General features: G+C 59.2%; 12 protein-coding genes across 12 annotated transcripts; 7 read left to right on the forward strand and 5 right to left on the reverse strand.

Moving 5' to 3' along the window:
• The first annotated feature begins 173 nt into the window (after window positions 1–173).
• Window positions 174–1,361, forward strand: THITE_2112286 (uncharacterized protein). The gene is made up of 5 exons (XM_003651656.1): window positions 174–313; window positions 372–405; window positions 501–861; window positions 927–1,088; window positions 1,155–1,361. The coding sequence occupies exons 1-5, from the start codon at window positions 267–269 to the stop codon at window positions 1,331–1,333; spliced, it is 783 nt and encodes a 260-aa protein (XP_003651704.1). The 5' UTR covers window positions 174–266; the 3' UTR covers window positions 1,334–1,361.
• Window positions 1,361–2,509, reverse strand: THITE_2112289 (uncharacterized protein). Its single transcript, XM_003651657.1, has 7 exons — window positions 2,440–2,509; window positions 2,319–2,363; window positions 2,146–2,244; window positions 1,982–2,078; window positions 1,822–1,908; window positions 1,690–1,753; window positions 1,361–1,629 (listed from the first exon to the last, which is right to left on the reverse strand). Exons 2-7 carry the CDS (start codon window positions 2,328–2,330, stop codon window positions 1,389–1,391), a joined length of 600 nt encoding a protein of 199 aa, XP_003651705.1. The 5' UTR covers window positions 2,331–2,363; window positions 2,440–2,509; the 3' UTR covers window positions 1,361–1,388.
• A 590-nt stretch (window positions 2,510–3,099) lies between these two features.
• On the forward strand, window positions 3,100–5,389 carry THITE_2112291 (uncharacterized protein). The gene is made up of 2 exons (XM_003651658.1): window positions 3,100–4,283; window positions 4,343–5,389. Exons 1-2 carry the CDS (start codon window positions 3,229–3,231, stop codon window positions 5,127–5,129), a joined length of 1,842 nt encoding a protein of 613 aa, XP_003651706.1. The 5' UTR covers window positions 3,100–3,228; the 3' UTR covers window positions 5,130–5,389.
• A 671-nt stretch (window positions 5,390–6,060) lies between these two features.
• Window positions 6,061–7,898, reverse strand: THITE_2112292 (uncharacterized protein). The gene has a single exon (XM_003651659.1). It carries the CDS (start codon window positions 7,586–7,588, stop codon window positions 6,221–6,223), a length of 1,368 nt encoding a protein of 455 aa, XP_003651707.1. The 5' UTR covers window positions 7,589–7,898; the 3' UTR covers window positions 6,061–6,220.
• A 188-nt stretch (window positions 7,899–8,086) lies between these two features.
• Window positions 8,087–9,380, forward strand: THITE_2094941 (uncharacterized protein). The gene is made up of 3 exons (XM_003651660.1): window positions 8,087–8,446; window positions 8,530–8,771; window positions 9,095–9,380. The coding sequence occupies exons 1-3, from the start codon at window positions 8,306–8,308 to the stop codon at window positions 9,231–9,233; spliced, it is 522 nt and encodes a 173-aa protein (XP_003651708.1). The 5' UTR covers window positions 8,087–8,305; the 3' UTR covers window positions 9,234–9,380.
• Window positions 9,381–9,390: 10 nt separating this feature from the next.
• On the forward strand, window positions 9,391–10,934 carry THITE_56443 (uncharacterized protein). The gene is made up of 2 exons (XM_003651661.1): window positions 9,391–9,638; window positions 9,822–10,934. Exons 1-2 carry the CDS (start codon window positions 9,579–9,581, stop codon window positions 10,764–10,766), a joined length of 1,005 nt encoding a protein of 334 aa, XP_003651709.1. The 5' UTR covers window positions 9,391–9,578; the 3' UTR covers window positions 10,767–10,934.
• Window positions 10,888–12,113, reverse strand: THITE_126248 (40S ribosomal protein S15). Its single transcript, XM_003651662.1, has 4 exons — window positions 11,968–12,113; window positions 11,763–11,839; window positions 11,305–11,601; window positions 10,888–11,229 (listed from the first exon to the last, which is right to left on the reverse strand). Exons 1-4 carry the CDS (start codon window positions 11,983–11,985, stop codon window positions 11,160–11,162), a joined length of 462 nt encoding a protein of 153 aa, XP_003651710.1. The 5' UTR covers window positions 11,986–12,113; the 3' UTR covers window positions 10,888–11,159.
• Window positions 12,114–12,285: 172 nt separating this feature from the next.
• THITE_2112302 (glycoside hydrolase family 53 protein) lies at window positions 12,286–13,667 on the reverse strand. Its single transcript, XM_003651663.1, has 2 exons — window positions 13,000–13,667; window positions 12,286–12,941 (listed from the first exon to the last, which is right to left on the reverse strand). The coding sequence occupies exons 1-2, from the start codon at window positions 13,599–13,601 to the stop codon at window positions 12,491–12,493; spliced, it is 1,053 nt and encodes a 350-aa protein (XP_003651711.1). The 5' UTR covers window positions 13,602–13,667; the 3' UTR covers window positions 12,286–12,490.
• Window position 13,668: 1 nt separating this feature from the next.
• THITE_2112304 (uncharacterized protein) lies at window positions 13,669–15,964 on the reverse strand. Its single transcript, XM_003651664.1, has 3 exons — window positions 14,364–15,964; window positions 13,967–14,285; window positions 13,669–13,916 (listed from the first exon to the last, which is right to left on the reverse strand). Exons 1-2 carry the CDS (start codon window positions 15,336–15,338, stop codon window positions 14,088–14,090), a joined length of 1,173 nt encoding a protein of 390 aa, XP_003651712.1. The 5' UTR covers window positions 15,339–15,964; the 3' UTR covers window positions 13,669–13,916; window positions 13,967–14,087.
• A 13-nt stretch (window positions 15,965–15,977) lies between these two features.
• Window positions 15,978–17,329, forward strand: THITE_2112307 (uncharacterized protein). Its single transcript, XM_003651665.1, has 2 exons — window positions 15,978–16,857; window positions 16,925–17,329. The coding sequence occupies exons 1-2, from the start codon at window positions 16,392–16,394 to the stop codon at window positions 17,245–17,247; spliced, it is 789 nt and encodes a 262-aa protein (XP_003651713.1). The 5' UTR covers window positions 15,978–16,391; the 3' UTR covers window positions 17,248–17,329.
• Window positions 17,330–17,689: 360 nt separating this feature from the next.
• Window positions 17,690–18,679, forward strand: THITE_2112309 (uncharacterized protein). The gene has a single exon (XM_003651666.1). It carries the CDS (start codon window positions 17,902–17,904, stop codon window positions 18,436–18,438), a length of 537 nt encoding a protein of 178 aa, XP_003651714.1. The 5' UTR covers window positions 17,690–17,901; the 3' UTR covers window positions 18,439–18,679.
• A 1,244-nt stretch (window positions 18,680–19,923) lies between these two features.
• On the forward strand, window positions 19,924–22,559 carry THITE_2154006 (uncharacterized protein; the record flags this gene model as incomplete). The annotated part of the gene is made up of 4 exons (XM_003651667.1): window positions 19,924–19,968; window positions 20,126–20,550; window positions 20,679–21,252; window positions 21,357–22,559. 4 exons carry the CDS (start codon window positions 19,924–19,926, stop codon window positions 22,557–22,559), a joined length of 2,247 nt encoding a protein of 748 aa, XP_003651715.1.
• Between the last annotated feature and the right edge of the window lie 83 nt (window positions 22,560–22,642).

The following is a 22,642-nucleotide window of genomic DNA, read 5'->3' on the forward strand; positions in this document are numbered from 1 at the left end:
GAAGTTTCAATCGCGGAAAGGCCACCTGCCACGTTTGGATGAGCTGCTGTTACTGCGGCTGTTCTCCGGGTGGAAGCGATGGGCCCGTGCCCCCAGCAGACAGGGGGGCAGCCCCCTAGTTTACACTAACACAGTACCGAGCTTGGCAGAGCTTCCAGGGTCCCGTTCAGACACAACGACATCTCTCAAGCTTCCGGTTTGGCACGGACAAACACGTCGATGACAAGCAGCCTTGCCGAGCGCAAACTCAACCTCGGCACGTCAGGATGGCGCAGGTACCAGTGCAGACGATCCATCGAGATCCCCAGTTATTGTGAGACTCGCAGTCCTCGAAAACACCTGCGAGAGCCAATTCTGACAAGCGCGAATAGCTACTGGATCCTCTTCCCGATCACTATCGTCATGGTACACCCACACTCACTTCGCCCCGCCCCCGATCTTCGAGCCGCCGGCGAGCTCGACTTTTAACTCATCCGACAATGGCTTACACAGCTGGATAGATCCTCACCGGCGTCCTCCGGCACTACGCGAGTGTCCTGATGGCGTCTGCACCCAAGAAGCTCGACCAAAAGACAATGCGCGAGCAGAGGGCCCTCCTCCACGGCATCAACGTGCGCAGCAACTACCACGTGCTGTCCAAGTCCTCTTTTACCGCGCGCCGGGATGCCCTGATCACCGCCTACGAGTCGGGCGACTACCTTAAGGACCCCGATGCCCGTGGCCAACCGCCGCCGAATCCGATGAGCGACCCCAGCGCCATGGAGGGCATGATGGGCATGATGAAGAACCAGATGGCCATGATCATCCCTAACACGCTCATCATGAGTTGGATCAATGCGTTCTTCAGCGGCTACGTCATTAGTGCGTCTCGGCCTTTCCCCGGCCGGTGATGGCTCGGTCCGCGTTCCGAAGCTGACCAGGCACAGTGAAACTGCCGTTCCCGCTTACCATCAAGTTCAAGAGCATGCTCCAGGCCGGCGTGGCGACCAAGGATATGGACCCCCGCTGGATGTCGAGCATCAGCTGGTACTTCTTGTGTATTTTTGGCCTCCAGCCCATATTCAATTTCCTGCTGGGCAGCGAGAACGGTACGTATACGTTGCCGCCTCCCCCCTGTCTCTGGTATAGCACACTCCGCGCTGACATTCCCGCAGCTGCAAATCAAATGGCGCAGCAGATGACCCAGATGGGTCCGCAGGCTGGCCAGATGTTCGGCCCCGGTGTCGATCCCAACAAGCAGTTCCTCGCCGAGGCCGAGAACCTCGCGGTCATTGAGCACCATTCCGTCCTGGACGGCGTCGAGCAGCGACTTCTGGAGGGTATCAAGGTGTAATTTTGTATCCAATCCCGTAGACCGAACGAAAGCCCAACTTCTTTCCGCAAGGCCATCACTCCCACCACAGACAGCAGCCGAGACCCGGCCCGTTCATCGATCCCGTGATCTTGTACGGCGGCTTGGAATTGACGGCAGCAGGCTGTTCCTCGGCGCCTTCCTCTGTCTCGATCGGCTTGAGGGGTGTCTGGTCGTGCCACTCCTCCGAGATCACCTTGACGCGGACCATCTCGTTGTTGTCGAAGTACATGACTTGGTCCTCCTCCTTCCAGACCCAGAGATTCTCGTTCGGCTCACTGATTGAATGTGGTCAGCCGGAGCTCGTTGGTAGAAGTTAAACTGGGCTGGGCACCTACAATTCGGAGCCCTCTGGTAGCTCGGTCCAGGGGACGAAGATGTTGTCGAAGAAGTCCGTGGCAACTGCAAGGGGACTGGCTGTCAGCGTGGAGATCAGGAAGGGATGAAGGATGGGGATGGGCTGGACTGACGATATATCCCTTCTGATGACTGGTCGGTGATGCGTGCGACAATGACCTCCCCCTTGAATGGTCGAAACACAACCATGCGGAATTCAACTTGGCAACAGAGTCAGTATCAGCACGTTGTGGGAAGGCACTCGAGTTATGGGGTGATAGGCTATATGCACACCGTTGACGTTGACCATCCCATCACCCTGCCCAATCAGGCCTTCTGATGTCCACAGAATATCCCACAGGCAGATGCAGAGGCCGATTTTCTGCACCACCTGCATCACAGTACGGTCAGTGGGAGCACACCGGGGATGTATGGATAAAGACAACAGCAATACTTACCTTGTTGGCATACTTGCTGTTGATATTGTCCTCAATCGCTACGTAGCTTTGTTTCCGAAAGTCATGGGGTGCGATCTGCACGAGGTCGGCTATCTTGGTCTGGCCGGTGCCGTTCGTATTAGTGAGGCTTCATGACTGGAAAGTAATGATCGAGAAACCATAATCGTACTGACCAAGATGAACATGCTGGTTCAGGTGTCGTGGTGGCGCACTGGTTCCTTTGCCGTGAACCAAGATGGATTAATCGCTCGAGGGAGCCAATTACACACACGAAAGTTTAGAAGCGTCTCATACACCAGCTTGCTCGTGGATTCGTGGGGTTGCCAATCGTGGTTGGTCTCCGTTCAGCAGTGGCGGGAAGGCTCAAGACAAGACGGTGACAAGAGTCACGATAGCAAAGGGGCGGACGAGCCGGACTTTGTGCAGAGCCTTGACTTTCTCACGACTGGCTGAGTTCGGGCTGGATTCATGGAATGGGTTCCTCTGAATGAGATGGCGCTTCACACTCAAAAAATCATCCCCACGGTGAACTGTAGTGTATGTACGGATGTATTAATCCGTACATACAGTACCTTAGTTACACAGTCAGTGCCTCTGCCGTTCACGTCGAGGTAGAGGAAGCCATGGCCCGCAGCAGATTCTGCCAGCACCACCCCCTGCAACTTTGCACACCGCCTTTGGGCGCACTGTGCGAAGCCAAGCCAGTGCACAAGTCCCCTTTCCCATTTTGTCGTCCCTTTCTTTTCCCAAAGCCTACACCAACCTCGGCCTTGGGATTCAAACCTCAACACACCGCGTCCGGCATTCCGGCATCCTTGCCGCATCTCTCTCCCCCCTCGCACTGGGCATTCCCACCCGCTCCCCTTTTCTTTGCTGTAACCACTACTGCAGCAGCTGTTTGCGGGCTTCGTATTCAAGTGAAGACGCCTCCTTCCATCAGCTGCCGGGCCGTTCCGTCTCGCGCACACACATGTGCGCACACCCGCCTCCGCCCCCGAGTCGAAGTTCAACCAGGCCTTGATCCAAAACTGGCCTGCGTGGGCTGGTATTGTCTCACCTGTCTGGCCATTTCAGTCACGAACCATGTCTTACAACTACGGTCCTCCACCACCGCCTCCTCCTCCAGCCCCCCCGAGTGGTGGCCCCGGCGGCTATACCTCGTATGGGCCTCCGCGAGGTGGCCATAGTGGCAGAGGCCGTGGCGGCCTTGATCGGGGCGGTTACCACCAACCACATCCCGGCTACGGTTACGGTCAGCAGCCTCCCTACGGTTCCCAGAATCCCGCATCCTACGCCGGTCCTTCTGCCCAGCCAGGCTATGCCCAACCTCCGCAGCATTCTTGGAACCCGGAGCACGGCCAGCACCATGCGCCGCAAGGCGCACCGCACGCCCCCTTACCTGTCCACAACTACCACCCGAATTATGCCCCTCAGTTGTATCAACATCAACCTCCATACGGAGCTCAACCTCCCTACCAAACAGCCCCTCAGCCGCCCTACGGTCAGCCATATCCGGCCCCGACGCCGCAGGCCGGTCCGCCAGCCCAGCAGTGGGGTCCGCCTTCTCAATCCCCTCCGAGTCACGGAGCATACGGTGGAGGAGGACGCGGAGGACGCGGTGGTTACAATGAACGGGGCGGACACAAGGGGCAGCTGATGGGCCCCCCGATTCGGATGGGATTTGATGGCGGCAATCCCCAAGCACCGCCCGCTCCAGTGAGCGCCCCATATCCGTACGGAGGGCCTCCTGCTCCTCCGGCTCCGTTTCCTCCCCCTTACCAAGGTTATCCGCCTCCTGGGCCATACATGCCCGTCCCCTCGCCATTCGATGCCCATTCCGGCCACGGCTCACGTCACCACGGTCGTGGCGGCTTTCACCATTCCAAGTCTCGTCCTCAGTTTGGCGGTGACAAGAATCGCAGCCGCAATCACAATCAGAGCAAGGGACAGACGGCCCAGACGGCCCAGACGACCCAGACGCCTCCCATTCAGCATCAGAAGCCTGATGCTGCGTCCGCCGGGAAGAAGAAGAAGCGCAAGACAAACACTCTTGGCCTGACACCCGGTGATGAGTCAGACGAGGACGACGAAAACGAGGAGGAGCGCCTTAACGAGATGTATGGCGCTGAAGCTCCAAAGTATGCTTCCTTTGCTGTCAACCATAGCGCTTCTCCAGCTTGCTGACAACCATCCACAGCCCCCAAACGTCGTCCGAGATCGCCGCCTGGATTGCGGAGCGCCGTGCCCGGTACCCCACGAAGAGCAGAGTGGAAGCCAAGAAAGCCGCGCTTAAAGCTCAGAACGGCGACGCTAACCAGGAGAGAAGTAGCCTGGAACTAAAGGCAGAAAAGTTGCGAAAGCAGCTAGAGAAGGTCGAATCCAGCATCAAGCGGAAGCGCGAGCAGCAGGACGAGGGCGACGAAATGAGGGATCTCGACTTGGGCTCGCCTTCGTCGAGCAACGCCGGATCGGACGACGAGAAACCGGAATCCATGTCGTCTCGTCCGCAACCGAGCAATGTCCCTCCCCCGCTCAAAAAAGCAGATCCCACCAAGCACTGCAAATACTATTCAACCGGGGGCACGTGTGGCAAGCGGGGCAAGTGCCGCTTTGTCCACGACCCGGCCGTCCGGGAAGCGGCTCTCCGAGAACGCGAGCTGAACGGCGGTCGCATGACCCTGCAGCAGCGTCTTATTTTGAACGATAAGGATCAGGAAGACCTCGCTATCGTGGAGACGCTCAAGTATCTCCAGGATAAGGGCATCCTCCCGAAGAAGACAGCGGGCGCACCGGCATCAGATAAGTCCTCTGAGACGGCCACTGCGCCCCAGTCTGAGCTGCCTGCCCGTCCGGCGGAGGAGGGTTCAAGCAATGGCTTGCCCCCCATCCCGCCTTCGAGTTCCTCGGCAGACGACCATACAACCAAGTACGCCGGTTGGAACTTGAGCGGTTTCGGGAACACAGGCGTCAGTTCGAGTGAGTAGCGATCCCGGCCATTGTCTGCATGCCGGACTCGCCGGGGTGTCCGACAGGGTTCTTCCTTTAGACTGAAGCGCGGCGGGTCGGGGCCTCGGCATGCGGCCTACAAGACGCGCCGGTAAGGAAGTGCATGTGCTTCTACTGGTAATTTCCCAGCTGGGAGCCAGTCGACTGCTTGAGATCGTTCTCGAGCCACCTGTTGCTTTAGTCTGTTTTGCAGAGGAGGTGTCCCTGACAGTGTCGGGGGCAGCTCACGAGCATCGGGGGATGTTAGATTATTGGGACCACAAGTGTTATACGGACCAACGCTGGGTTGCTGTTTCCTACTCTCGTTCTATATTTGGGGGTTCGCAGAATGCTCGGGCGGAGGGGCCCCTTGAGGGCCGCGGAGTTGATGTGCTTCAAAGCCTTGCTCGGCTGGACAGTTTCTTGAACGGCGATGAGTGGTATGCAGATGTAGATTCCAGCCATCGCATCATTCAGCGGCGTTTAGCCATTGCCTGGTTTGTTTCCCTGCCTGTCTTCCTATTTCTGTACCACTATTCGACTAAGGCGGGTCAGGTCGTTCTCGTAACACACAAGTGTGACGGCGAACGGGAAGGGGCTGGGCTCTTCCCTTCGTCTCGGTTGTTCGTGGCCCCTTAAGACTTTCGAGTGTTTTTCTACCTTCTGCTGTGCGCCCCCCTCGTCCGTCTCACAGCACTGCACCTGCACCGTTACGCAAGGCCGCTGCCTCGATGCCGCGCCCGGCCCATGTCGAACAGATTGGACTGGCATCGCAGGCTATGAAATCCTTCAAAGCTTGCCTTAGCGGGCGGCAACATTTGTGATCTACTAACCATGCGACAGCCACGATGTGTCTGCCACGTCCGACCTCGGCTTCCTAAATAGGAGGAGCCCGCGCTGTTGTGGCTAACAGGGGTAAGACGGTCTGGTGTTTCGATGTCCCAGTTGTCTTTTAACTAGGCTTAGATGAAGAATCACCGCAGCCATGAGCCTCAACAAACACAGTCAATAATGTATCTACAGCAGGGTATATATAACAGTTTTCAACCAGGACCTCCAAATGCAGAAACACGTATACACAATGCATCGCTCACAAATCCAACTTCTTCCTGGACTCGTCCTGCGCAGCCGCCCCAGCCGCAGCCGCCGTCCTGTATTTGCCCAGCTTAGATCTCAAATCATGACTCCAGTGGTCGCTAACCCCTTTGTACTTGGTCGCTATCCGCTGCACGTGCCAATCCAAGCACTCCTCCACCGCCTCCTCCTCGCTCCCGCCCTTGCCATCCCGCGCGGCGCAGTCGCCGTCAGCGAGCTGCGCGCGGGTGGGCCACTCGCCGAGCGTGGCGCCCATGTCCGGGTCGAGGAAGTTGTCGATCAGGAGGAAGGCGGCGGCGCGCTGCGCGGGCGCCCACGCCTCGTCGTCGTCGGCGGCCGAGGTGGAGGTGGAGGTGGAGGTGGAAGGGGAGGAGGCGAGGAGGCGGACGAGGTGGGACGGGCCGTCCGAGGCGAGGAAGGCGCGGCGCAGGGCGGGCGACTTGAGCAGCCCGCTGAGGAGCGAGACGCGCGCTTTCGTCAGAGCCGCCGCGTCGGCCGGGTGGTGGTTGGGCGAGCGCGAGGGCGACGGCGGGAAGAGCGTGAAGGTGGCCTCGCCGAGGGGCACCGGCGAGGAGGGGCACCGGGCGGCGGACAGCTTGGGCCAGTGCCGCTCGATCTCGGCGAGGGCTTTGGGGTTGTTTTGCACGGTCGACGACAGCGTCAGGGCTGCGAGGCGCGCGCGGGTCGCCTGGTTTTCGGCTGTTCCGTTGTCCTCGCCTGCCGCAGACGAGGAGGAACTGGCCAGGCAGGAGAGCTCGTGGACGGTGTCGTAGTCCTCGGCTATCTTGAGGCCGTAGTAGATGTCGTGGGAGATGTCCTCGAGCATCTCCAGCGCGCCGTCCACGTCGAGGCCCTTCTTGAGGATGGTCAAGGACCGGTAGAAGGCGCTGCCCTCGCCTGCGTCGGCAGACTTGGGCTTTTTGATCTTCCCCGCTGGGTCATAGGCGGGGGCATTGGGCGGGAGCCTGGCCTGGTCGTGAGATGGTCCATCTGGCTCGGGCTGGTCTCGGTCCACTATCACGACAGACGAGTCCACCGGGAGGCCCTCTAGTGCTGGATCACTCTCGTCCGGGACGTTGATCTTGGCTTCCTTCTTGCCCGTGAACACGTCTAGCCGGACGTGGAGGCCCTGCGGGAGGTCCTGGTCATCGTGGACTACTTGGAACTCGTGTGTTGGTTGGAAGACCTTGGGGTAGCATTCGGCGGGGTTGTCGGTGTGGCAGATGAGTTCGACGTCGGCTGACGGAGAGGGCGATGCCGTTGACGCGTCGGCCAAGGGTGAGTACGCTGTCCCAACTGAGGCCATAAGGCCCACGAGGGCCACGAGACTGAATGGGAGCATCCTCAATCGAAACTTGGCCATGTTGTGTTTCTGCGCTATGAGGATGGGATCCGATCCGCAGAACGAGATCAGACTTGAGGTCGTCCTGGCACCGCTGATCGCAGCAAGCTACATAACCAAGCGAGAAGGCCCGGCTCAGCAAAACACGATGGAATCAACGTCTCAAATTGACTCGGGAACTGAACGTAAAAGAAAGGACAGATTGACAAGTTTGAGAGGCCAACTTTGCCACCCCGAGTTCTCTGAAGCAATTGAAGGGTGAGAGCCGCTGGGATGCTCTTCCGTATTACAGCTTGTGCCAAGTACTTTACGGGGCAGATCATGATTGGCTAATTGGGCGCCGGATCGCGCTTCCCGCAAGCGTTGCAAGCGCGGCCGGCAATTCACGTGACGATACCTCCCACCAACGCACCTTCCAGGTTGCCAAGCTCCGGGCACTGAGCATGTGCGAATGGGAGCTCGTCATTGAGAAATAAACGCTCGTCGCTCATCACCACACTCTCGCTCCGTACAGGGCTCCTTTTCCTCTTGGAAGCGGCCCGCAGACGTCGACATCACCTAAGTCGAGTCGTTCTCAATTGGGCGCTACCTTTCGACCGCGCTTGGGAGAGAGCCGCCCGGTCTCGGGGATCGCGAGCTCGGACCCTTCGACCGAGTCGACTCCTCGCGCGCGACATCCTCAACCTGCTTGCTTCCGTCGCCGATTCCCCGCGATAGCCCCGGCATACGATCGCAACCATGTCGGCTCTAAGACCAAGAGCAGCGCAGCTTGCTCGGACTGCTCGGCGAGCTGCGCAGACGGGCGCGCGGAGCACAAGGTCCTATGCTTCGAGCCACGGCCACCACGAGCCCGCCCATACCGTCGAGGAGCCGCTCGGAGTATGTATCTGGCCATTTGAACACCCGCCATTCGACGTGTTTAGGACCAGGGCCGCGCCAAGAAACTAACATGCCCGACTTAGACGGCTTTCTACATCGCTGTCGGCGTGATCCCCGCTTCTATCTTCGTCTACACCGTCTCGCGTCCCGGCGAGAACGGGGAGCTCTCGTTCATCCATAAATGGCTCCAGAAGATCTCCGACTACCGCAACAAGTGGGAAAGGCAGAATCACCTCATGGCCGCCGCGCTCCAGCAAGCGGCCCACGACAAGCATCTCCTCTACACGGCCGAGCGGAGCAGGCACTACGAGCTGACCTACCCAGAGTATGTTACCAATGTGACCACACTCAGTGCATGGGAGATGGAAGAACAGGAGAGCCAGGGCCTGCAGCATTGGGGGGTGCATCCTTAAACTGGAGGACAGCTTCTTGGGGAACGGGTTGGGCGTGGAACGGCTCGTGGGCAGCTGCTTTTCTGGCTACCCCGAGTCAACATGCTTCTCCACCGACAATTCTGTTCTTTCGTTCGCTTCCTGCCGAGTTTGGGGAGGGCACCACAATGGGCGGTGACTCGATTGGTCTCGTGGTCCTCCGGCTCGACCAGGTCGGCTCTGAAAATGGTGCCACAACATGCTGACCACGTGACAGGGTCTTCACACACGGCTCGCCCTTCAATGTCCCCGCCGGGCACTACACGAACATTGACAAGGTCATTGCGCACTACAAGCAGCAGCATCTCGAGGAAGAGGCGCGCAAGGCTAAGAAGCTGGCAGCGGCTTCGCCGTAGCGAGACTGCATCTGCGGGGGATTTTCTTGTGTTCGTCCAATACCCACATGTTGTGGCACTGTATGTACATGTACCTTAGTCGACGTGCATATATGGCGGTAACGCCCCCGGTGCTGAGCTCTAGACATGCAAAGACAACCTTCCACCGCCTGTCTCTCTTCCTGAAACATCTCCATCTTCAGCCCTGTGTCCCTCTTGAACGTTGCCATCCCAGCAGGCTACATCTTAGACCGACTCTACTCCTGCAAACGTTTACACACATTGGAGCTGTACACTTGGAGCCCATGAGAACTTCACCTGCCATCTGGCCGCTCAAGGACGCCCGAGAGCTCAGCTGACAGCAGCATGGCGAGCACTTCGGGTTCAACACCGGATGAAGTGTTTGACGCCTCGAAGCATGCAAAGGCAGGTTTACTCGGTTTCTGTCTGGCATTCCTGTCATTGACACAAGAGCGCCCACCCGCCGTCTCAATTGGTCCATTTTTTTTCCCCATCATTACCCTTCTTTCCCGAATTCCTTCCCACCCCACACCATTGCGTGGTGTGTGCTTGGCTAACTCACCACACCCTTTCACACAAGCCAAGCAGGCCCCTCCCAGGTTCTACATCAGCGCGCCTCAGGATGCGCCCGCGGTCCGCGTGGGCCTGGTCAGCCCCACCATAGGCTACGGCCTCTTCGCGGCGCGCGACTTCGCCAAGGACGAGTTCATCTTCCACGAGGCGCCCATGATGACGGCGCTCTTCAACGAGAAGTTCGCGGCCGACCAGACCCTGGTGCAGAGCCAGGTGGCCGCCTACCGCGCCGCGCTGGCCAGCCACCCGGCCACGGCCGTCGCCTTCCCGGTCCCCGCCGCCCGGTTCGGCATCGCCCCGCCCGCGTTCGACCGCGCCGCCGCCGTGCTGGCCTCCGGCGAGCTGGGCCGCAACCTCGCGCACGGCCGCTTCGCCGGGTCCACCGTCACGCGCGACCAGTACGACGCCTACGTCGCCGGGATCAAGGCCGTCGAGAAGCCGTCCGAGGCCGACGCCCGCGACGCCTGCCTCGACTTCTTCAAGCACTACGCCTTCGAGGTCGGCGGCCGTGGCGCAGGCTCGGGCGTTGCCGCCGCCGCCGCCGCCGCCTCCTCCTTTTCCGCCTCCGCCTCCTCCTCCTCCTCTTCCTCCTCCTGCCCCGCGTCGTCGGCCTCCGTCACCAGGGAAGCCTGCATCTACCTGCTCGGCTCGCTGATCAACCACTGCTGCACCGTGCCTGCCTCCTCGTCGGGCTTTCTGGGCAGCAGCGGCAAGCGGAGTTCCTCCTCCTCGCTGAGCGGGACCGAGCAGGGCCCCAACTGCTGCTGGCGCATCGGGCCTTCCGGGCTCGCGCACTTTGTGAAACCCCGCCACATATGCGTGCAGGCCCGCCGGGCGATCCGCGAGGGGGAGCAGCTGACGTGGGACTATGGCAAGCGGGAGAAGGGGTTCGTTTGCGAGTGCGACACCTGCCGGGGCAGTTTTGTCGGCGGGCTGGGACAGATCTGCGCCATACTGTGAAGGGCGGGGAGGGGGGCATGGGTGAGGTTCTGCGACGTCCATGGGATCTGCTGCTTGCCTGGTTGCGAACGACACATGATATATGGGAATTTCGAGGGAATGGGACACTACGTTGACTGTTAGAAGAATTCTTTGGCACTTAATTTGACGCTGCGGCATGGTATCAAGCTCTCTCGCCCAAGTAAACTTCACCCGTGCCTGTTTCGATGGTGTTGTCGACCGTTGGCCCGAATGCAGCACTCGAATTGCTCTTTTATACTATCTCGTGATCCCTCCAAGATAGTCGTAGGGCATCGCGACATCAATCAATGCCCCCATGAGCAGAAAACCATGTCCCGTTTCGCCGAATCCATGATTGACTGAATGCAAGAACCACCCGTATCCCCACAGCCCTTACTTCAGAGGAATGAAACGAGAAGAGTGCGTGGCACCGATACCTGGCCGACCGTGCTTGACAGGCTTGCTGCGGGGGGTGTCAGTCGTCGGCTTGTCCACCCATAGCTTCCGAAGAGGGACACGGGGTGAGGGGAAAACCCACTATGTGATCGAGAACTCGCCGAGGTAGTGGCCAACCATCTCAGGCTTGATCTCCACCTGGTTGAACTCCTTGCCCGAGTAGATGCCAATGACGCTGCCGATCATCTCCGGGACAACAATCATGTCGCGAAGGTGCGTCTTGACGAGGTCGGGCTTCTCGTTCGGCTTGGCCTCCTGCTTGGCCTTGCGCAGCTTCTTGATCAGGCCCATGGGGCGGCGCTTGAGGCCGCGGTTGATCTTTCTACGGGCACGAGCGTGGAGGACATCGCGGAGCTCATCCGAGTTGAGGTCGAGGAGACTGTCGGCACCGCCATGTCAGCGCTTTGCTCCTCCACCGTGGTATCACAGGGATCTTCGTCTAATGAGTCCTCCTCTTTGGCATTAATCTTCTCCCCGCCTCGCTTCGCAGTCTTCGTCTGGGTTGACTTCCGGTGATCTCGGGAGAAGGGGAGCACCTACGCATCGAGGTCAATACCCCGGTAGGAGAACTTGCGGAAGGCCCTCTTCTTCTTCAGCTCAGCGGCCTCCTCGGCATTCTGTCATTTCAAACATTAGCCATGGTCCTCGGACGTTGAGCGATATCGCAGGTGAGTGACAATGGGGTTGTCTTGGTTGAGGGGGGGTGGTCGGTGGGCGAACAACGGCCGGGGAGTGAGGCACGTACGTATTCGACGTCAGCCATGATTGCGGTTTTTGGTGATCACGGATTTCGCTCGGTTCGATAGTGCTGGTATCGAAGAGCGAAATTCTGATTGTCGCGATGATGAAGTAGAATTGACTGCGCGCGGTTTCAGCAGCCTGCGTTTGGGAGTGGATGGATGCGTTGGGGCCACTGCTGGCCTGCGGCCCCACCCGCAAAATTCGTAGGGTTCTGTGCCCTCTCCAGGGCGGCCGTGCTGTGATTGGCTTGCGTGGCGGTTAGCTGTGGCTGCGGGGTGGCTTAACACAGCAACGAGTTAAGCGAGGCAAGTTTCTTGGCTTGCTCAATCCATTCATTCATTCACCTTGAGCTCTTGACCCTGTGCATTCACAGCACGTGGGCGTGGGTGTGAGTGAGTGAGTAAGTGATTGTAGCATGGGAAACCTATCGTCTCGCATACATTCTGCTCTGTCCATTTGCAGTTTCTCTCTCTTCTCTCCTCTACCGACTTGACATTCCTCCGCCGCATCACCCCTCGGCAAACTTGCTAGATCTGCTTGAAGACGGACAAGCTTGAGAGGGCTTGCCCCGACTGCGAGAACATGGTGTTGTCGGCACACGAGGAACCCAAGTTCGCGTTCTGAATCCAGGCCGGCTCCCAGTAAAACAAGCCGACGCCGCCGCTCACCGAAGCCACCACATTCGCCACGTCCGTGATGAAGGTGACCTGTCCCGCTGCCGAGAAGGGAATGTTCTTGACGTCGGAAGGGAAGCTGTATCTGGGATTGGGACACGACGTCGGCCAGTCGGTCTCCGCCACTACGAGTTCCTTGCCCCAACTGCTTGCCATGTTGCTCAGGCTCGACTTGAGCGAGGCCAGTGTCGCCGAGGACGAGTAGAAGGGGTAGAACGACACGCCCATCATGTCGAAATCGGACTGCAGCAGGGTGCCTTGCTTCAGGACGTTGGTGTACCAGGAGTTCTGGGTTGCCCAGTTCCTGCCGCTGTTGGTTAGCACCCTGGAATCGGTCCACAACAGGCGCAGGGCTCAGTCACCATCCATTGTCGAGATGGATCATGATCTTGGGTTTCGGATTCAGTCTCGAATCCTTGATGCCCCATGCAGCTGAGTGCAAAAGACGAGCAATGTTTCCCCAGTTGCTGGCTTTGCCGGTGGGCCACAGCAACCCGTTGGTGATCTCGTTTCCTATCGACACTATGGCTGGCTGAACGCCGGCATCTTGGAACGCGTTCGCCGAGTCGAGCGTGTAGTTGTACAACTTCCAGGCGAGGTTGTCGATGTCAGAGGGCCATCCTGACGGGGTAGTCTGGTGGCCGGGATCGGCCCAAGTGTCGCTGTAGTGAAAATCGATGTACACGCCGAGCCCGGCGGCCTTGGCCCTCTTCGCGAGTGCGATGTTGTAGTCGAGGTTGTAGTTGCCGTCTGCGGGGTTAACCCATACTCGCTGCCGGACGGTGTTGACGCCGTTCGCTGCCAGAATCTTCTCCAACGGCTGCGTGTTGCCGTTCGCGTCCTTGTACGAGATGCCAGCGCGTTCTTCAACCAGCACCGAGGACCAGTCCGCACCTTTGTAGGTGAGGGCGGCGTTGGCGGTGGAAAGCCCGAGTGAAAGCGTGAATACGGCCGCAAGCATCATCTTGACGGCGCCGGATGACCAAGAATCACCGTGGATGGATGTTCTGTGCCTTGAAGCTGCGGCCAAACCACATACAAAGGCGGCATCGCGGCCTACAAGTACACGATCGTGTTAGTTATACATGCTACCAGCCGGCCAATCGGTCTACGGCATGAGGAACCAGCGGCGCCCGTCGACCTCCCTCCCGGCGGTTATGACCAGGTTAGCACATGCCATCATACCATTGTCAGCCCCGAATGGAGCATTTACTGTTGTGCGGATTCTGCCACCAATCGCACCAATGCTTGCTCGGCATTTCTCCTTCCGGAGGTAACACTGCTCAAATCAGCGGTTCCGCGTCGCAGCATCTACTTATGCAATACGACCCTTGCTGCCACGCGTTTACACAGCAACCCGTTCTGTTGTCGGTTGAGCGAACGCAAGTAGCATGTGAAATCACCCCTGAGCGCTCAGCTCATCATGACTCACGTATCGCGCCAGGCAAAATCAATCCTCTTCCTCTGCCACCCGCCACACAAGCTTCTCCCCCGACACTGCCTGGGACCTCAGCAGGTTGAGTGCGTTCTGTGCTCGCTCAAGCAGCGTCTTGCCCTCCACGAACCTCTGCTTGTTGGGTTGCACAACGCCCTGTTCTAGCAGCGTAGGAACAATCTCGGCCTGAAGATGTTCCTTGAAGAACTCGTTCTGCCGGGCCAAAACTTGTCAGCCGTCCATACCACAACAGAAGGGGAAAGCAAGCAGGCCCGTCTTGATTCAGCTTACCCTTGCGTAAAAGTGTGTCCTTGTTCCCTTCACATCAACGCCTTCTCTCCACTCTCCCGGCAGCACCTTGCTCACGTCCATCTCGTACTCCGGCACCTGGTCTTCGCTCGCGTGGACATTGATCACTGGCAACATAACCGCAACATTGCTCCCGGGCTCGGCGATTTTGGTCAACGGTCGCAGTGTCCCCTCCTTCGAGCCGATGCAGTCCACAATTGACGGCAGCTTGGGTCCATTTGCAACCCTCCCCTTGACCCTCTCCACATACCCCAAGATCTCGTCAACCACACCCGCATTCCTGTAGTCGAAGCACTCCTTCGCCCCCAACGCTTTCAGGCTGTCGTGATGCTTACCGCTCGCGACAGCCAGCACGTTCCGGTAGCCCCAATGCCTCAGCACCTGGAGCACGTACATGCCCACACTGCTCGCAGCGCCCCACACCAGAACCAGCTCGTCGGCCCTGGGCGGCGTCCACCCCTGAGGCACGGGCCAGGGCAGCTCAAGGCCCAGATCGGCGGTGATCGCATGGAACGCGGTCACCAGGTTGGTCGGCACGCCGACGGCCTCGGCCAGCGTCAGGTTCGGCGGCAGCTTGCTGACGCGCCAGGTGGGCTGGGTGACGTAGGTCTGGGCGCCGGCGGCCTCGGCGGAGCCGTCCATGGCGAAGCCGAACACCTGGTCGCCCACGCGCAGGCGCGAGTCGGCAGACGACGCGCCCCCGCGCCCGCGCCCGCCGAGCGCGACCACGGTGCCGGCGAAGGACGACCCCATGGGGAAGGGCGTCGTGCTCACCAGCAGGCCGCCGTCGGCGCGGTGCAGGTCCAGCGGCGAGGAGGACGTCCAGGTCACGTGGATGAGCACTTCGCCGTCGCCGGGTGGGACGGTGGGAAGGTTGGTGATCTCCAGCGGCTGCCGGATGGCGGTGATGACGACCGCCGGGTGAGTGGGGGGGACTGAGGCGGGAAGAGCAGCCATATTGTTGTTGTTGTTGCTGTCTTTGGAATCAGGGGAAGAAGCGTTCAAGATGGGAGACAGATTTGCGCAGCCAGTTGACAGAGAAGGTCAGACCGGGTTCGTTGAAGTCCGGGTGAGGTCATGGTGAGCGCGGACACCTGAGACAATTTATCTTGACGGCCAGGTCCGATCGGATACGGAGAGGTAACTCCTCCTGTGTAACGTTGATGGCCCTCGGCTTGTGCTTTGTTGTTGCCCCTGAATCCATCGCGTCTCAGTCGACAGACAAATTTGTCAGCGGCGTCCATTAATAAGCTGGACAGGGGCCGGTCAGTTGGTTGTGATGTCATCTGCGGTTGTGTTCGGTATGAACTCCTTCGAATCATCGCGAATCCAGTGCTACGGTGCTCGCACGTGAAGGGAAGGTAGTAAGTTCTGTCAAGAGTAGGCGAGACAAACAGGCGGGCGCCGTGTCTGTGCCGAGCCTGGGCCGAAGTTCTTAACTGTGCTTTGCAAACTCGGGCCGCTGGTCTGTTCGGCCTGCAGTACCGAATACACTAACGTTGGCCTTTGGTTCAAGTCGCTGTCCTGTCAGTGTGCCTTGGAGCTTCGCCGGATATACACGTCACGCAGCTCGGTAGGTGTTCACCACGGATGTCTGCACTTTTTGGGCCAAGTCCTGTGTGATCCTTCGTTGGTGCCTTGGGCGGATGCATGAGTATACGGGTCGGATTGTTAAGCAGAGTTACACAGCAGTGTTAGTGGCAGCTGTGGCGTTCGGGAGAAGCTCGGCAGACAACCTTGGTTTCTTTTGACGTCGCCTCCGCGCCTCGACGCACGAATGAACTGGGAACGCGTCGCGCAATGCCGAGTCGTTTTCAACACGATCCGGTCCAAGGCCCCAGTTGATGCTTGGCGTTGACGTTGAATCCGTTACGCAGACGGACAACGTATTACAGGATCGGGCCGGCAGAGAATGCAGCGGTGGCTGCGTTGATGCGACATTGATCCGACGCGACGCGACCGAAGTGCCATCGCCGTCCCGCGCAGCCAGCTTCTCCGCCGCTGCCCGCCATGCCGTCCCCAAGACGTCTCCGTGTGCTCGTGTACCTCGTCTTTGCCGGCTTTGTTACCCTGCTCTTCTTTACCTCGCGGGCCCGGCACGCGCGAGAGGCCGACACACGGTCGCTGCGAGACTTCTACTCCAAAACCGCAGCCGCGATCGACAAGGCGCACGGCGAGACGGTGATGGCGAAGCACGATGTGGACGCGGACGGGGACATCGATGCCGACGACGACGTTCTCGCCAGGGAGATGGCCGCCCGGCTGCGGCAGGCCGAGCAAAGGGCGAAGGACAGCGCCGAGGCCAAGGGACCAAGCAAGCCGGACCCACCCGAAAAGGTGATCGGCGTGGGGAGCGCCGCGAAAGGGCAGGAAAGGGGCGGTCCCAAGGCGAAGGCCGAAGTCGAGGTCAAAGAATCTGAGGAGGAGGACCCTGAAGTGGAGGTGCAGCTGAACGATATCCTGAAGAAGGCTCCAGGTACGTGACGTCGCCGGCCGTGTGCCCGCTGGACATGACTGCTGACCTGCCCTTGTCACGGCGCTAGTGATCATCTTTTCCAAATCATACTGCCCATACTCGAAGCGGGCGAAAGGCATCCTGCTCGAGAAATACGTCATCGAGCCTACGCCCTACGTGGTCGAATTGGACCTGCATCCGCTGGGGCCAAAAATACAGGCAAGGCTCGGCGAAATGACGGGAAGGAAGACGGTGCCGAACATCATGGTTTACGGCAAAAGCATTGGTGGCGGCGACGACATTGCTGCTCTGGACCGGGAGAAGGCCCTCGCCGACAAGATCACGTCGCTCGGGGGAAGCCGCGTCCAGGTGTCTGAGCGCTTTGTCGGAAGTTCGCAAAAGAAAGACTAGCCGCCCCGCCGTTAAACTCTGGCTCGCCCGACGCAGGCCTGCCGATGCAAGGCTTGGCCGTGTCCTCTGTCCGACCTAGGACTCTCCCGAAGCCTGTCTGCTCAGCGGCCCAACCGGCCTGCCGACCCTGGTGCCAAGGCCATATCGACTTCGCAGGCTTTGCATGGAGCCAAGTTCTTTACGTGGTCAATGTTGGGCAGTCTGGCGGAATCAGCCGCGTGCATGCCTCTTTGCACCACATGTTTTGTGTGTGTGGCGAGGCAACACCGTCTGTGCAGGCTTTAGCTGGTCCGTCTTGCGGCTGGCTTTCGGTTCAATGTCCTGACACTACAGCGCGTAGGTTGGAAGCATGGAAGTCTCGGTGTCTGCACCTTGAAGCCCCGAGGTCTACGGCCCCTACGCCTCCATGAACCTGATGAAGGGGGAATCGCACTTCAAGCACTCGATAGCGCGATCCTAGGTGCGGCGAAACCAGACCTTTGACGAGATGCCGCGGGAAGCGTCTTGGGCTGCAAAACGGCTCAATGAGGGAATAGGCGGCGAGATTCTTCAGGTCGCATGATGGTCCTTCACATACAAGCGGCACCTCCATCTTGCTGTCGCCTGCACCTTGCAAGCGCTTCATGGGCAGAGGCGGCGTCAACTCGAGGAACTATGGCGTCGGTCCCCGGGGGCTGCATCTGCTACATTAATAACACCGGCTCCGTGCCTTTCCCTCTTGAATTCTCCGCTTCTCGTGCTTCGTCTACACGTCGGGATCCTGCTCTGGTCACCCACGCCTCCTCCTCTCAATCAGATTTGCCTGCTTCATTCCGCAAGCACAAGACTTACACCGCTCTCTGTAAGACATATGACAGAATTCTCTTCAAGGTCCCTGAGCTTGTCGTCTGCATCGCCGAGAAGTTGTGCCTACGAGAGCTCTGGTCTCTGATGAGCAGCTCCAAGGGCCTCTACACCTTGATCAAGACGAGCTCGCGACCGCGGCGCGGTCTTCGAGGAGGTGGTCCTCCAGCAAGGAACGTTCCCAACGGCGCGTTGCTCCTCTCCACGGAAGCACAGCGCCGCCCCGGCCTGGTTTGCCATTTCTTCGACGCCTGTCCAGGGAGAGCTCAGAAGACGAGACTCGTGGGACCAGGACTTCGATGGGTCCCGTCGCGCGTCCTCCAGCCCCTCCACCAGGTCATAATATGATGGATGCCTTCCCTGAGGACATCTTGGCGGGGGAGGAGAGCGACGGCGAGGAGCGCAGGGAGGGCGGCGAGGCGGAGGACGGGGGGAAGGGGAATTCGAGGTCAGGTTCTCGTACTTCTGCGCCGTCCTTCAAGCCCCCCGATTTTACTTTGAATAGTAAGTTGTGGGATAGACAGGGTGCGCTCTGGGAATATATTGTGTCAATTAGACTATACTGTTGTTTCCTGTATTGATGACATCCATCGTTGAACGCCTTGCCGTTTCCACCGGTTGACGTTGAGTTATCGCTGTGGTCGTCGTTCACTTAGTTGGGCGTTGTTGTTGTCTAAGAGGCTGCCAGTGCAATGCCCTGTCGATCGCCAGCAACAAGAGGGCGCTCTTTTTCAAGAACCCTTCTTGTTGCTCCTCTCATTCAACGTTTTGATGCTCTGTTATGCTGATCAGCTGAAATTCCCCTTCAGCGGGCCTCTATGCAGCTGCATCAAGAGACATTAATAAGGCAAGCACTCGGTCTTCTCCGGCGATAGCAATGTGAATGTACAGAGCTCTCGTTTTTCAATTCGGGAGCCAGATATAGGGTTTAGCCTGTTGAAGCGGTGCATAACCGCCAGAAACCAGAGCCTCCCTGCTTTTTCGACGCCGGAGTGATGGCAGGAGATATGCCAAACGTTCGGAAACAAGATCCAACCCTCTATCAACGTGCCAGTACGGAGTACTGGGCAAGCCATCAACGAGGAGATACCAAGCATGGAGGGATACTGTGCAATACTCCAGGGGGTTACATTGGGTCAATGGGGGTGGCGGCGAAGCAATCCTTTCGCTGGAGGTTGGATATGAACCAAACCAATTGATTTCCAGGTTGTTTGGTCAAGTGCCGCCTCCCTACTTTCGCTTTATCCACAGTTACGGAGAATATTTACACTACCCTCCTCTGCAGCGTCAACCTCAATGCTTTTTCTGGAACCTCCCAGCTTCCGTTCACGAGTCCAACTCTCGCTACATCGGTACCTACCTTGGCCGGCCGGCCAAGGATCTTCGGCAACACCCGCCCGCTACTGGAGCTCCACGGGGAAGGAGGCTCCGGTACGGCGGGCAAGGGCTGCTAACTGGTGAGACCGATCGAGTTCGGCGGCCAAGAATAAGATGCACGAGTTGATTAACCGGCCGGCGTCCCGCGTAACCACCCCAAGGGTCATTTTAGGAAACTCGCTCAATCCCTCTCCGGACCTGCTCATGCCCGTCAAAATGATTGGCCAAAACGTCATATATCCATGCCTCAAAACTTGCTCAATCGCTCTCGCGCCCCTGGACAAACCACTGCTGGCTTGAAACCCCCTCGAGGGCCCCTGGCAACGTCGGCATTCCTGATGCTGGTGTGAGTGCATCTGATGCGTCCACACCCGTCCGTCACGGGCTCGAGAGAAGGCTCGGCCTCCTCAGCCGGGGCCGGCAGGTGACTCGAGGGAGGCATGCCGACCTTTTATCATGGATACTTGCCCCAAGTGGGCCGGCGAGCCACAGGAGCTCGCAGTCCTTTTTTGTTTTCTTCTTCTTGGGACAGGGAAAGATCATGACAGTCGGCATGTCCCGGTCTCGCTCGGGGCGCAACGCGCCCGTCATGGCCACCGCTAGCAAGTTCCTGATTCTGTCGCTGCTTTGGTTTGCCCACGACGCCAACGGCTCCAAGAACGGCATTGTCGGCTTTGGCATCTCGCTGTACCCGGATCTGTGCTGCCAGGCATGCCACGACTCGCTCTCGTCGCTCTACCTGACCTGCACCACCTTCACGGATGGCGGCGACATGGCGGGCATGGACATGAGGAAGAGGGACATGGGGGATATGATGATGATGGGCACGACCAGCGACGAGTGCCGCGCCAACAACACGGCTTGGCTCCAGACGATGGCCTACTGCATCCAACAGAACTGCGACGCGGACGGCTATCCCGCCGACAAGCAGGCCGAGTGCTTCAGTAACCAGGCCGTCGCTGGCGCCCCCAAGCCGACCTTCCAGGAGAGTTTGCCCGCCGTGCCGCCGACCGTCGAGCTCCCGGCCGATGCGGTGTGGCTCAATACCACCAGTCTGGTCAACAAGGACCTCTACTACTCCACGCACGGCACGCTGGCCGAATTTGGGCGGTCTGAGTACCTGCACACTAGATACTCGTACGTCTCCGTCTCTCCCTGTTTCTTTTCCCCTTTTTCTGGCCTAGGCTCACAGCCGATCGCCGTCTCTCTAGGGTGGCGCTCTATTTCGTCGTCATCGGCATCTGCATTGTCTGCGGTCTGCTGGCTCAGGCTGCGAGCGCGATCCCGAGATTTCAAAAGGCGCTGCAAGCTTCGGCTGTCTGGTCAAGCCTGCGTCGGCTCGTCTTTCTCCCGGCCCTGTTCGGCGGCCGACGTCTCGAACCGCTTCCCGGGTCCTTCGGTTACGTACCGGGCCGCGCGCTGAGCCTGTTCATTGCCGTCTACGTCGTCCTGAACATCATCTTCTCGGCCGTCTCCTTCGGCAGCTTCCAGCCGAACGTGTACTTCTTCTCCAAAGGGTTCGAACTGTGCGAGTATGTCGGCAATCGAACCGGCACTCTTAGCCTCGTCAACATGAGCATCGCCATCCTGTTTGCCGGCCGGAACAATGTCTTGATCGCCCTCACGGGCTGGTCCCAGACGACGTTTCTGACCTTGCATCGGTGGACTGCGAGGGTGGCGGCTATTCAGGCGGTGGTGCATTCCATCGTCTACACTCTGGCTTACTTCGAGCCCGGCTACGATGGGGCGTCGGCCTATGCCGCCAAAGCGGCAGAGTCTTTCTACGTATGTTTATCCCCCCCCCCCCCCCCCCACCTCTCCCCCCTTTTTGTTCCGCACCTAGTCTTCCAGCAGGCGCTGACGGAACCCCCCTTTTTGGGCGTGACAAGTGGTGGGGAATCATCGCGACCATCGCGATGTGCCTGGCGGTGGGTTTCGCGTTCCTGTGGCTTCGCGCGAGGTTCTACGAGAGCTTCCTGCTCCTCCACATCGCTCTTGTCATCCTCACTCTGGTCGGATGCTGGTACCATCTGGTCCCTCATTTCGGCTTCGACTACGGGTACCAGGTCTGGCTCTACATCTGCTTCGCCTTCTGGGCTGCCGATCGCCTCGCCAGGCTGGCCCGTATCGGTTACTACAACACCCTCGGCGGGTCAAAGGCCGTCGTCGAGCCGGTCCCGGGCTGCGATAATATCATGCAGGTCACCGTCTTCCCGCGAGTTATCTCTGGCTTTGGGCCCGCGCAACACAGCTTCCTGTATCTCCCCGGATTGCAGGGCAGGTTTTGGGAGAGCCACGCCTTCAGCGTTGCGGGCTGGAGGACACCGGGACGGGCACGGCGCACGGGGCCGGCTCCTGCCGCGCCCGCTCCAGAATTCGACAGCGACGAAAAGGAGACAAACGTGGAGCACTCCCGTGCTGTCCTGTCCGCGAATACGGAGGCCCAAACGCCGGGGCCCGCTGCCGTTCGGTTCCTCATCCGGGCGCATTCCGGCATCACATTAACGCTCAGGCGCCGCCTGTTGTCCTCACCTTCTCGCTCCAAGTTGGAACTGTCGGTCTACACCGAAGGGCCGTACGCGGGCCACCGAGCTACGCTCGCTCCGCTATTTGTTGCGGACACGATTATATGCGTCGCCGGCGGCATCGGTATCACGCACATACTTGGATTCGTCCAGGCGTACGCCAGTGGAAAGCTGCGAGAGAACGCGGGAGAATCACAGGGGAAGAGTCGAAACACCATGGAGGCGAAACGATTCATCCTAGCGTGGTCCGCTCGGGAGATGGCTCTGATCGAACACGTGAAGCAGAACTTCCTTGCCGATGTGGAGGGGGTCGAGTGCTGGTTTTGGTGCACAGACTCCTCCTTCACGTCGCCCAAGGACGAGTCGTCGGATGAGGGAGGCCAAGGAGTCAAGGCGGGAAGGATGGATATCGAGTCTGTTCTGAGAGCCGCCGCTGAGCCCGGCCAGCAAACGGCTGTCTTGGTGTGCGCCCCTGGCGGCATGGCAGACGAGGTGACCCGGCAGGTCGTGAGATGCGTCAAGGACGGGCTGAAGGTGGAACTGGTGGAGGAAACGTTTGCCTGGTGATTTCCGCTACGTAACTTAAACAAACTACTGCAAATTCGAACTGTATTCCCATGCAAAGACGTCGCAAGGACGCCGCCCAGTAC

The sequence above is a fragment of the Thermothielavioides terrestris genome, chromosome 2, assembly GCF_000226115.1.
Source record: "Thermothielavioides terrestris NRRL 8126 chromosome 2, complete sequence".
NCBI classification, from domain to species: domain Eukaryota; kingdom Fungi; phylum Ascomycota; class Sordariomycetes; order Sordariales; family Chaetomiaceae; genus Thermothielavioides; species Thermothielavioides terrestris.

What these genes read in the sequence shown, in the direction of transcription:
- THITE_2112286 (XM_003651656.1), top strand. Translation starts at nt 267, where the DNA reads ATGGCGCAGGTACCAGTGCAGACGATCCATCGAGATCCCCAGTTATT. An exon ending in CATCGAGATCCCCAGTTATT is followed by an intron (nt 314 to 371) that starts GTGAGACTCGCA and finishes AAGCGCGAATAG; the next exon opens with CTACTGGATCCTCTTCCCGA. An exon ending in TCCCGATCACTATCGTCATG is followed by an intron (nt 406 to 500) that starts GTACACCCACAC and finishes ACAGCTGGATAG; the next exon opens with ATCCTCACCGGCGTCCTCCG.
- THITE_2112289 (XM_003651657.1), bottom strand. An exon ending in ACAGCAAGTATGCCAACAAG is followed by an intron (nt 2,079 to 2,145) that starts GTAAGTATTGCT and finishes ACTGTGATGCAG; the next exon opens with GTGGTGCAGAAAATCGGCCT. An exon ending in TGGGATGGTCAACGTCAACG is followed by an intron (nt 1,909 to 1,981) that starts GTGTGCATATAG and finishes TCTGTTGCCAAG; the next exon opens with TTGAATTCCGCATGGTTGTG.
- THITE_2112291 (XM_003651658.1), top strand. Translation starts at nt 3,229, where the DNA reads ATGTCTTACAACTACGGTCCTCCACCACCGCCTCCTCCTCCAGCCCCC. An exon ending in TATGGCGCTGAAGCTCCAAA is followed by an intron (nt 4,284 to 4,342) that starts GTATGCTTCCTT and finishes AACCATCCACAG; the next exon opens with CCCCCAAACGTCGTCCGAGA.
- THITE_2112292 (XM_003651659.1), bottom strand. Translation starts at nt 7,588, where the DNA reads ATGGCCAAGTTTCGATTGAGGATGCTCCCATTCAGTCTCGTGGCCCTC.
- THITE_2094941 (XM_003651660.1), top strand. Translation starts at nt 8,306, where the DNA reads ATGTCGGCTCTAAGACCAAGAGCAGCGCAGCTTGCTCGGACTGCTCGG. An exon ending in CCGTCGAGGAGCCGCTCGGA is followed by an intron (nt 8,447 to 8,529) that starts GTATGTATCTGG and finishes TGCCCGACTTAG; the next exon opens with ACGGCTTTCTACATCGCTGT. An exon ending in TACGAGCTGACCTACCCAGA is followed by an intron (nt 8,772 to 9,094) that starts GTATGTTACCAA and finishes ACCACGTGACAG; the next exon opens with GGTCTTCACACACGGCTCGC.
- THITE_56443 (XM_003651661.1), top strand. Translation starts at nt 9,579, where the DNA reads ATGGCGAGCACTTCGGGTTCAACACCGGATGAAGTGTTTGACGCCTCG. An exon ending in ACGCCTCGAAGCATGCAAAG is followed by an intron (nt 9,639 to 9,821) that starts GCAGGTTTACTC and finishes CAAGCCAAGCAG; the next exon opens with GCCCCTCCCAGGTTCTACAT.
- THITE_126248 (XM_003651662.1), bottom strand. An exon ending in CGGGGTATTGACCTCGATGC is followed by an intron (nt 11,602 to 11,762) that starts GTAGGTGCTCCC and finishes CGGTGCCGACAG; the next exon opens with TCTCCTCGACCTCAACTCGG. An exon ending in GGCGAGTTCTCGATCACATA is followed by an intron (nt 11,230 to 11,304) that starts GTGGGTTTTCCC and finishes CACCCCCCGCAG; the next exon opens with CAAGCCTGTCAAGCACGGTC.
- THITE_2112302 (XM_003651663.1), bottom strand. Translation starts at nt 13,601, where the DNA reads ATGATGCTTGCGGCCGTATTCACGCTTTCACTCGGGCTTTCCACCGCC. An exon ending in ATCCATCTCGACAATGGATG is followed by an intron (nt 12,942 to 12,999) that starts GTGACTGAGCCC and finishes CAACAGCGGCAG; the next exon opens with GAACTGGGCAACCCAGAACT.
- THITE_2112304 (XM_003651664.1), bottom strand. Translation starts at nt 15,338, where the DNA reads ATGGCTGCTCTTCCCGCCTCAGTCCCCCCCACTCACCCGGCGGTCGTC. An exon ending in GGACACACTTTTACGCAAGG is followed by an intron (nt 14,286 to 14,363) that starts GTAAGCTGAATC and finishes TTGGCCCGGCAG; the next exon opens with AACGAGTTCTTCAAGGAACA.
- THITE_2112307 (XM_003651665.1), top strand. Translation starts at nt 16,392, where the DNA reads ATGCCGTCCCCAAGACGTCTCCGTGTGCTCGTGTACCTCGTCTTTGCC. An exon ending in TATCCTGAAGAAGGCTCCAG is followed by an intron (nt 16,858 to 16,924) that starts GTACGTGACGTC and finishes TCACGGCGCTAG; the next exon opens with TGATCATCTTTTCCAAATCA.
- THITE_2112309 (XM_003651666.1), top strand. Translation starts at nt 17,902, where the DNA reads ATGGCGTCGGTCCCCGGGGGCTGCATCTGCTACATTAATAACACCGGC.